Source organism: Panthera onca, chromosome B3 (genome assembly GCF_046562875.1).
Source record: "Panthera onca isolate mPanOnc1 chromosome B3, mPanOnc1 haplotype 2, whole genome shotgun sequence".
NCBI lineage: Eukaryota > Metazoa > Chordata > Mammalia > Carnivora > Felidae > Panthera > Panthera onca.
In genome coordinates, this window is record NC_138344.1 from 28,367,050 (window position 1) to 28,378,449 (window position 11,400).

The 11,400-nt window shown below is 38.7% G+C and overlaps 1 protein-coding gene across 9 annotated transcripts in view; it reads right to left on the reverse strand.

The window, feature by feature from the left end:
* TUBGCP5 (tubulin gamma complex component 5) overlaps nucleotides 1-11,178 on the reverse strand; it is a 69,155-nt gene extending 57,977 nt beyond the window's left edge. For 2 of the 9 annotated variants that reach the window (XM_060617930.3, XM_060617929.3), the window contains exons 1-3: nucleotides 10,871-11,175; nucleotides 8,260-8,313; nucleotides 8,041-8,149 (exon numbers count right to left, since the gene is read on the reverse strand). In XM_060617930.3, the coding sequence (XP_060473913.1) occupies nucleotides 8,041-8,149; nucleotides 8,260-8,313; nucleotides 10,871-11,016 (309 nt within the window). In that variant the 5' untranslated portion in view covers nucleotides 11,017-11,175. Of the gene's footprint in view, nucleotides 1-1,779; nucleotides 1,873-8,040; nucleotides 8,150-8,259; nucleotides 8,314-10,870 lie in introns of those variants that run through there. The other 7 variants (XM_060617933.3, XM_060617931.3, XM_060617935.3 and 4 more) reach the window with 5 other exon arrangements.
* Nucleotides 11,179-11,400: the final 222 nt, after the last annotated feature.

The window sequence follows — 11,400 nt, forward strand, 5'->3', positions numbered from 1 at the left end:
TAAAAACTCTCAACAGACTAAGAATAAAAAAGAACATCTCTGAAATGATAAAGGGTATCTGTGAAAAACCTACAATTAACATCATAATTAAGGGTTAAAACTGAAGCTTTTCCTCCAAGACTGGGAACAAGGCAAAGATATCCATTCTATTTATCACTGTATTGGAGCTTCCAGCTAGTGCAAAAAGCCAAAAAACACTTCACATTGGAAAGGAAGAAGTTAAACTGTTTTTGGAGACGACATGACCCTAACAGAAAATACTAAGGAATCCAGATGACAATTACTGGAATAAATGAGTTTAGAAAGTCTAAATACACAAAAAATTTAAAAGTGAATTAACATTTTAATATGCTAGCAATAAGCAAACTGCAAATGAAATTAAGAAGACAATTCCATTCATAACACCATCAAATAGAAGAAAATATTTAGAATAAATGTAAAAGAAATGAAGGATTTGTACATGGAAAAAACTGCTGAGAAAAATGAAAGATGATATGAATAAATGGAGAGTTCATGTTCATGGATTAGAAGACTTAGTATTGATAAGACCATGTAGTAGTTTCTAAAGGTTGCCATAACAAAATACCACAAACTGCATGGCTTGCAACAAACAGAATTTATTTTCTCTCAGTTCTGGGAGCTAGAAGTCTAAAATAAAGCTGTCAGCAAAGCCATGCTCAATCTGAATGCTTGAGGGAAGAATTTTTCCCTGGATAGAACTTGGACTATCTTTTCTGGGGATGTAATTCAACCAATGATGGCACTACTTCCCAAAATGATCTACTGATTCAATGCAATCCCTGCCAAAATCCTAGAAGGTTTTCTGTAGAACTTTAGCTGGTCCTGAAATGTGCATGGCAATTCAAAGGGTCTAGAATATACAAAACAGTTTTGAAAAAGAAAAAAGTTGTAGTACTTATATTACCTGATTCTGAAACTCCTATAAAGCTACGGTAATAAACACATTATGGTATTTGTGTAAGGATAGGCATATAAATTAATGAAACAATTCAGAGTCTAGAAATAAATCCTTACATTTATGTTCAATTTGTTTTTGACAAAGTTGCCAAGACAATTCAATAGGTAAAGAATAGTCTTTTCAACAAATGGTGAAGGGACAATTGAATATCTGAAGGTAAAAAAACAAAAAACAAAAAACAAAAAAACCTTTAACTTAGATCCTTTCCTCACAATATATACAACAATTAACTCATAAGGAATTATAAATCGAAATACAAGTGCTTAAACTGCTAGAAGAAAACAGAGGAGAAAAGCCTTTAGCTTTGGGTGAGGCAAAGAGTTCTTAGACATGACACCAAAAGCCCAAGTTATAAAAGAAAGAAATAGATAAAATGAACTTCATTAAAATGAAAAACTTTTTAAACTTCAAAAAACACCATTAAAAAAAATGACAAGACAAGCTAGGAACTAGAATATTTGTAAACCATTTTTCTGATGAAGAACTTGTGTAAGAAAGAAACAATGATGACTCAGTAAGAAGACAATCATTTAAAAACGGAAAAAAACTTTAACAGACATTACAGAAGACATATAAATGGCTAAAAAGCACATAAAAATGCTCAACCTTTAGTCATTAGGGAAATGTAAATCAAAACCATAACAATGTATTACTACATATTTTGTATGATGTATATATAAAAGATAGATAAAAAATAGTGTTGGCAAGAATGTGGAGAAACTGGAACCCTTATACATTGCTTGGGGGAATATAAATGATATAGCCACTTTGGGAAATAATTTGGTTAAACCTAAGCTTACCATATAACCCAGCAATTCCACTCCTAGAAATGTGTCCAAAAAGAGTGAAGACTTATGTTCACACACAGCTTCTATAAGAATGTTCACATAGTGTTATAAGAATATATAACTATATAAGAATGTTCATATAGTGAAAGTTCACAATAGTGAACTATTCATACTAACCAAAAACTCTCAACAATCCAAATGTCATCCACTGGTGCGTAAGTAAAATGTGGCTTATCCATACAATGAATACTATTTAGCAATTAAAATAGAAGATGAACACATGCTACAACATGGATGAAACTTCAAAACATCATGAAAGAAGCACACAAAAATTATATACCTTGTGAACTCACTTATATGAAATATCCAAGAAAGGCAATTTTATAAATAGAGCAAACAGATTAGCAGCTGTCTGGAGCTGGGGTGGGAGCAGGCACTGACTGCAAATGGGCTTGAGGGAAACTTTTGGGGTAATGGAAATGTTCTAAAACTGGATTGTAGTTGCACAACTACACATTTACTAAAACTGGTGAAATGTATATCCACAGTAGATAGATTTTATGGTATGTTGTTATATACTGATAAAACTAAAAAAAAAAAAGTATGAAGTTCGGAAATTAAAATGGTGGAGAAGTAGATCGACCCTGGGCTTTCCTAGTCCCTCAAACACAGCTGTACTGAGATCAGATCACTTTCTGAAACACCTAGGAAATTAATCTGGAAGGGCAAAACGATCTCCATTGTTGGAGGGAGACAGCGAGGCAGGTGCAAGGTACAAGAAGTGAACTGGGTGAGACAAAAACAGTGGTGCCATGGAGGGGAGGGAACCCTTTCTGTGGAGAGACAAAAGGGCAAGAAAAAGAGAGGGGATGAGAGAGTGTGGCACTCATTTGCACAGGAGAAAAGCCTCTCTGGACCATGGGCCGGGGAATAAGAAGTACTGAGTGTAGCAGGTTTTCTTGCAAACGGTGTTTGGAGCTTAAACTCTGAGGTTTTGGAAGTGTGCAACTTACTCCAGAGTGGAGCTGTGGCATGAGCTACTGGGGAGAAGAAGGACACTGGTGCTGGAGTGCATAGCGTGGTGTAGGGATCTCAGGGGCATACTGATAGAGAACATTCTCCTTCCTAGAGTACTTTTGTAAGAGGGTACATTGCCTCCCCAAGGACAAAAGACCCTGCAGGTGCCAGCAAAAGGTCTTTAATCAGCAAGGGACAGAGATGCACCCAGAGAGAATAACCTTTGCTGCTTTTAGTGGTGCTACACCATAGATTCCACACACTGTGCAGGCCTGGGACTGTTTTTCAGAGACAAAAGAGTTTAGACAGAGTAGAGGGGCACTACTCCAGAGGAGGGCATGGGTCAGCATGGTTGCATGTCCTTTAAGACTTCAAGTTTTGAATCCCAGCTGCATAAGTTTGAACTCCCAAAGAAAAGATGCAGGAGAGTTGTGGTACAGGGCAAGCTGACTGCCCTCACTCACTGTTCTGTGAGGGTTGCCTGACCAGTGTGGGGTGTGCAATCATCTGTCCAGCGATGAAGGATTGGGGTAGTGCCATTTTCCCCACATACCAACACAGTATGACTTCGGAGAGCAACACAGCAGCCTCCAGTGGAGGCAGGCCCTACCTACAACAAACCTCGTCCCCCCTGTGCCTGGCAACTGCTTATTTACTCAGGCAAGACTAACTCTGAACCAAGGCAGTGGCTCAGGCTCTCCTCTAGAAGAACAGCACAGCCAGGATGCACCAAGTATACTGAAAATTGAATGCTTCAAAATGACAACTGCAGTTCTGGTGGAAACAGGGCCAGGCTTAATATTTTTCTTTCTTCTTTTTTTGTTTTGGAATCAAGGTAATAGTTTCTTATTTATTTTTTTTCATTTCCTTTTCTCTCTCTTTTTTCTTTTTCAACATTACTTTGGCTATTTGGGGTCTTTTGTGGTTCCATACAAATTTTAGAATTGTTTTTCTAGCTCTGTGAAGAATGCTGCTATTGTTTTGACAGGAATTGCATTGAATGGTGTTGGGCAGTATAGACATTTTAACAATACAGTACGTGTTCTTCCAATACATGGGCATTAAATGTTTTTTCATTTCTTTGAGTCTTCTTCAGTTTCTTTCAGAAGTGTTCTACAGGTTTCATATAGATCTTTCACCTCTTTGGTTAGGTTTATTCCTAGGTATCTTATGGGTTTTGGTGCAATTGTAAATGGGTAACTTATAAATGGGATACACAAAAAATAAATGCAAAATGGATTAAAGACCTAAATGTAAGACAGGAAACCATCAAAATCCTACAGGAGAAAACAGGCAGCAAACTCTGTGCCCTCAGCTATGGCAACTTACTAGACAGGTCTCTGTAGGCAAGGGAAACAAGCAAAAATGAACTATTGGAATCTTACGAAGATAAAAAGCTTCTGCACAGTGAAGCTATCAACAAAGCTGAAAGGCAACTGACGGAAAGGGAGAAGATATTTGCAAATGGCATACTGGATAAAGGGTTAATATCCAAAATCTATAAAGAACTTATCAAACTCAGTATCCAAAAAACAATCCTGTGAAGAAATGGGCAGAAGACATGAATAAACACTTCCAAAGAAGACATCCAGATGGCTAACAGACACATGAAAAGATGCCTAGCATCACTCATCATAGGGAAATACAAATCAAAACCACAATGAAAAGCCACAAATCAAAAAAAAATCACAAATCAAAACCTCACACCTGTCAGAATGGCTAAAATTAACAACACACACAACAGAAGTTGGTGAGGATGTAGAGAAAGGGGAACGCTTTTGCACTGCTGGTAGGAAGGCAAACTGGTGCAGCCACTCTGGAAAACAGTATGGAAGTGCCTCAAACAATTAAACACAGAACTTCCCTACAGCCCAGCAATTGCACTACTAGGTATTTATTAAAAGGATACAAAAATGCTGACTCAAAGGGGCACATGCACCCCAATGTTTATAGCATTGCTATCTACAATAGCCAAATTATGGAAAAAGCCCAAATATTCATCAACAGATAATACAGATGATGTGGTATTTATATATACAATGGAATTATTACTCAGCGATCAAAAACAATGAAATCTTGTCAACTGCAACAACATGGATGGAACTAGAAGAGGGTATTATGCTAAGTGAAATAAGTCAGAGAAAGACAGATAAATGATTTCACTCATATGTGGAATTTAAAAAACAAAACAGATGAGCATAGGGGAAGGGAAGCATAAATAAGATAAAAACAGAAAGGGAGGCAAACCATAAGAGACTCTTAATTACAGACTCAAGAGTCTACAACATTGCTACACTATAACAGGTGTGTGGAAGATGCCACAGCAAGGGGGAAAACAGCAACCAATTCTGGATGTAGGTGGCACAAGAGTTGAGGACAGACAGGGAGAGGATAGGATTGTACAGATTTCTTTCTTCCACACATATTTATTGTCTACACTGTTCCAGGTGACTGAGAATAAATCAGATACAGAACCCTAAACTTGTAAAACTCACATGTGAAAGGGGAAAATATGAAAGAAACAATAACGAACGTAATAACATACTGCAATACATAGTATCAATAGAGACAACACTTGGATTTAATATTAAAGGATGAGATTTCTCAGGCAGGAGAGAAGGGGAAGGGCAGTTCAAGTACAGGACATAGGACGTGCCACAGCAAAGCAAAAGGGAATGTGGTCCCCCTGTGCTCAAGGAATGTACAGAAAAATCACAGGATATGACAATGAAAAGGTCAAAGCAGGAATCAGAAGTGACACTCACTGTTTTATTTAATTATTCTGTACAACACAAGTTTTCACTGGTTCAAATGAGACTGAGATTAAGGCATTTGTCTTGCCAAAATGAGTATAGTAATAGTACCTGGTGAACATGGTCTTTATGGAACTAACAGGGCCTGGCATGCAGTAAGTGCTGTAACAATGCTTGCCATTATTTTTTTTTATTAGTACTATGCTGTCATAAGGTCTAAATTATTAAATTCTATAGTCTGCCCAGGAAGTTGTATAAATAAATCAAGCAAAGATTTGCCGCCTCCTCTTTCAAAATGGTCCTTGCAGAAATAATACACACGAGTGTATTCCACACAATACACACAAGTGTTCCTTTTTTTGTTTTGTTTTTTGGAATTGTTCCTTTTTTATTTTCAGAGGATTTACACAATTCACTGACATCCATTTGGAAAATTATGCCAATTATTTAAAAAATATATATTTTTTTTAATTTTATTTTTTAAAATTTACATCCAAATTAGTTAGCATATAGCGCAACAATGATTTCAGGAGTAGATTCCTTAGTGCCCCTTACCCATTTAGCCCATCCCCCCCCCCCACAACCCCTCCAGTAACCCTCAGTTTGTTCTCCATACTTATGAGCCTTTTCTGTTTTGTCCCCCTCCCTGTTTTTATATTATTTTTGTTTCCCTTCCCTTATGTTCATCTGTTTTGTCTCTTAAAGTCCTCATATGAGTGAAGTCATATGAGTTTTGTCTTTCTCTGGCTGGCTAATTTCAATGAGCATAATACCCTCCAATTCCATCCATATAGTTGCAAATGGCAAGATTTCATTCTTTTTGATTGCCAAGTAATACTCCATTGTATATATATACCACATCTTTATCCATTCATCCATTGATGGACATTTGGGCTCTTTCCATACTTTGGCTATTGTTGATAGTGCTGCTGTAAACATGGGGGTGCATGTGTCCCTTCAAAACAGCACACCTGTATCCCATGGATAAATGCCTAGTAGTGCAACTGCTGTGTTGTAGGGTAGTTCTATGTTTAGTTTTTTGAGAAACCTCCATACTGTTTTCCAGAGTGGCTGCACCAGCTTGCATTCCCACCAACAACGCAAAAGAGATCCTCTTTCTCTGCATCCTTGCCAACATCTGTTGTTGCCTGAGTTGTTAATGTTAGCCATTCTGACAGGTGTAAGGTGGTATCTCATTGTGGTTTTGATTTGTATTTCCCTACACACAAGTGTTCCTAACTCTCAGGGCATGGATTCAGAGCACTGCAGCTCTTTTTTCCAGAAATACTTTTATAGCCTTTCCTTAGTTTCCGATAGTTTCAAAAATTTTTTAAAGCTCTCTTCCTTACAAAGAAGAAAGCTCTCTTCCTTACCACTTCCCACAGTGTAGACAAAGGTAAAACCTAACAATTACAGAATATCTCACAGAAATTATTGTGAAGATGAGTTAATGTATGTGCATAATAAAGGGTTTACTCAGGAAGCCTGAGTTGCCCAAACTCTGAATATCTCAAAGGTCTCAGGACAACTCACCCTTGACTAGCTCCTGAGAGCATGAGTGGGACAGAAAGAGAGGGAGACACAGAATCTGAAGCAGGCTCCAGGGTCTGAGCTGTCAGCACAGAGCCTGATGTGGGGCTCGAACTCATGAGCTGTGAGATCATGACCTGAGCCGAAGATGGATGCTCAACTGTCTGAGCCACCCGGGGCGCCCCTGTGAATGTATTTTCTTATGCTTGAGGTCCTTGGTTTGACCTCTGCGGGAGGCTGGAGACTGAGGAACTAAGGTCAGCCACATGTGCATTGCACATCCACGTGACTGACCCCCAACAAAAATGCTAGACACCGAGGCTCAGATGGGCTTCCTTCGTTTGCAACACTTTGCATGTGCTGTCATACATTATCACTGGGAGAATTAAGTGCATCCTCATACAACTCTTATGGGAAGGCATACCTAGAAGCTTATTCTTGGTTTCTTTTGGACTTTATCCTATGTATCTTTTTTCTTTGCTCAATTTAAATCTGTATTCTCTTACTGTAATAAACTGTTAACAGTGAGGATAACAGCGTTTTTAAAGTTTTGTGAATCCTTACAGTGAATCACCAAGTCTAAGGGTGATCTTAGGAACCCACAATTGAATGTGAATGTGCTGAGGACAGCACCTGGCATCTAGTAGGCATTACATAGGTAGTTATTATTACCAAGTGCTGAAAAGCCATTTAAAATTTTAAGACAGCCAGACAGTGTTATTATTTGTGCCAATCTCTGATCTCAATCTCCACAGTAGGTTGGGCTAAGAAGATGATTACACAAGAACATGCTTTTTCCTGGATCACAAGCCTGAGGCACACTGGGTTTGATGACAATGCTTAAGTCAATTTCCAGAAGACTCTGCTCCAATCATAATTGTAAAATAAATGTTTAAATAGTAACAGAAACAAGTTGATGATAACCGATTAGAAATGGTAAAATATAAAAGAGATCTCACAATATAATGCATACCTTTATTTCCTTTATGCTCAGAAGAGATGCATTTAGAAATTCCTCAGTTAATCTCTTCCAACTAGCAGCTTTGCTGAGATCAGAATGAATGATGAATTTTTCATAAATTCTAAAATATATTTAAAAGTAAACTGACAGTTATAAACTTACATTAATAGAAAGATTTATAAGAAAATGCATATATTTTTGAATATGTACATATATATGAAACTAACTTACCCTTCTATTGTTTTTTCTACTTTGTGGCTGTTAACATCCAAGAAATGATGAAATCTAAAAGAGAAAGTGCAATTCTTAGGTGAACCTTGTCATATAGCTAAGTAGACCAGTCTCAGAGCCCTCTATATTCCCATAGTCACCCTATATTCGGCAAGATATTTCCAGGAGTGCACCTCTCTCCCTGTATCACCTCTACCACCCAGGCAAACAGCCACTGCATCTCAGAAACTGCTCAAGCACAGGTCATCCTTAGCCTCCTTTGTCCTCTGATTCCTTCATCTTCCCATAATGCCTTGTATCTAAGTCAGTATAGCACATTCTATAGCAGGGGTTCCTAATCTTTTTATGCCATAGTGAAGCCCAGTGAAGCTTAGGCTTTATGAATTTATGAAACATTACTTCTCAAAGTAATGTTTAAAAAAATTTTTTTAATGTTTGTTTATGTGAGAGAGAGAGAGAGAGAGAGAGAGAGAGCACGAGAGGGGGAGGGGCGGGGAGTGGGGGGAGACACAGAATTTGAAGCAGGCTCCAGGCCCTGAGCTGTCAGCACAGAGCCTGACACGGGGCTTGAACTCACAAACTGCAAGATCATGGCCTGAGCCAAAGTCGGATGCTTAACCAACTCAGCCACCCAGGTGCCAGTGAGATGAAATACAAAAAAACCCAAGCCTACTGAAATATGGTTGTGAAGTACCTTTTAAAGTTTGTGATATAATGAGACATTTATTAAAGCATTAAATAACAAGATCTAGCAATGGATCCACAATTATCAGTAAAGCAACAGCAAAAAATATTTGAAAATATCTGCCACAACTTTATGATGTGAACTATGTGATTTCTACCTGTGACACAGTCCTAGGTAAATTATTATTGCTTGTTGCTTTTATTTGTAATTTGAGGAAATGCCAGTTTTTAGTTAGAGGTTAGTGTAATTTTTTCTTGTCCAAGTTCATAACACCTGAATTCTACAGGCTCTCAGATTAAAAACTCCAATTCTATATCATATGTAGACCTGTCTTCCTTTAGGATAGAGGCTATATTTCACTCATCTCTGAATTTCTAGGGCCTTAGAACATGGCCACAATTTAAAAAAGAAAAAAACAAACAAACAAACATGGGACACCTGGGTGGCTCAGTCAGTCAAGTATCTGACTTCCATCTCACGGTTCATGAGTTTGAACCCTGCATGGGGCTCTCTGCTGTCAGTCCAGAGGCCACTTCAGATCCTCTGTTACCCCCCCCCCCCATCCCCCCGCTGCCCCTCCCCCACTCATTCTTTTTCTCTTTCTCAAAAATAAACAAAATTTTAAAAAAGCAAACATGTATTGTTCATTTTTCTCATGGATTAAAGCATCATATAGCTCATTCAACTCACTTTCTAATTTTTAGTATCAAAGACAACAATCTGTATTTAAAAGAAATAATTTACACCACTAAAAATATATATCTAATTCTATTCCAGTAAATGGCTGAATAGAGAACATCCCTTTATCACTTAGTTTCTCAATGTGAGACAGTAACTTCTAATGTCTCTCTGAAGTCTAAAATGATGTCCAGCTACCTACTGCCATTGACATATTAACTAATAGAGAAATTATTTGGGGTACAGCACTTAAATTTCTGTCTTATATGACCTATTCAGACATTGTTATATTTATAGGTTACGCTTAAGAACTGAACTCATTATTTCAGAAACTTGGCAGGCTTTTAGACTCATTGTCTGTTCTCATTATAAACCAAGTAGGCACTGTATGTATGATTAAGGTTGATGATCAAGAATACAGAAACTGAAAAACCATTTCTATTGAAATTAAATAGGCAAATATTAACATGGATGAACATTCTTTTAGTAATAATTCTATTATAGGTAATGATCATAACAGTACTGTCTAATTTACATCTTCCATAAATAAAAATAGGAGCTCTGACTTCATAAATCTCGAGAAATTACATGAGACACTGTATTAGAAATTGTATTACATGGTGGCTTAGTGTACTATGTGCCAGGAACTATTCCAAGTGTTGGGATAAGAAATGAACAAAACAAACCATTATCCCTACCCTCATGGAAGTTACATTTTAGCTGGAAGGAGGGGTGGAGGAGACAAACAGTAAACAACATAAAAGTTATCCAGTGTACTATGCTGTGCGTTTTGAAAAGAGAAAAAAAAACAAAAACAAAAACACAAGACCAAGGTAAGAGAGATCTGGAGTGGCTCAATAAGGGGTAGGGAGTAAATAAGGGGTAGGGAGTAAGAATACAGTGTTAAGTAGGGTTTGACCATTATTTTGCTCTAAAACTTCATTTACCTACTCATTCAAAAAATGTTTGCTGCGCAGTGCACAGCGCTAAGCGCAGAGAGTGGAAGAAGGAACATGAGAGACAAACCCCTTCCCCAGAAGTGCGCTTCTAAGGATAAGGCCGACCCTTAACAACCCAAAACCCACTGTTTCATTATGCGTTTGTCACACGCGACAGGGATCCAAAGGACACTAGAGCACCAAGCTCCTGGGAGGCAGCGCGCATGACGGTCGGAAACACGGCCGCGCGCCCGGATACCCCTTGACCCATTCCTGTTCCCAGCCTCGGCCCCGGAGCCGCACCCCACACCTGAAGTTGGACCAGGCAAAGTGCAGGGCGAGCTGGAAGTTGGGGTCCGCCTCATCCTGAAGGCCAGCCACATGGCGAATGAGCTCGCGAACGTCGCGCTCCTGCTGTGGGTCCAGTTGGCTCCAAGACGGCGCGGGCCGGAACATACTGCTCTAACTTCCACAACGACGCCCTTCCGTGAGGTTGTTCCTTGCTCTCGCGAGAGTTCACGCTCCCACCGCTTTGCTCCTCGGAGAGGTTCCGGCCGCTGTCGCGAGAGTTCGAATTCTAGCTCCTGCCTGGTTGTGTTCTTGCTGATTCTTGTAGGACGCTCTTGCGTGCGTTTTCCAGTTTCACCTTGAGTACATTTAGGAGCGTCCTCAAAGAAATCACCGTTACTGTTAGTCAGATTAATAATAATCTCTGGCTAACCTTGGTTGGTGGTTTAATTTACGATGTTTGGAGAACAGCCATTAGTCCTCATTCGCACCTACCTTTTCAGGTACCGTGACCAGTTAATTGTCCATTCTTATCCAAGCTTCAGTTTCTCC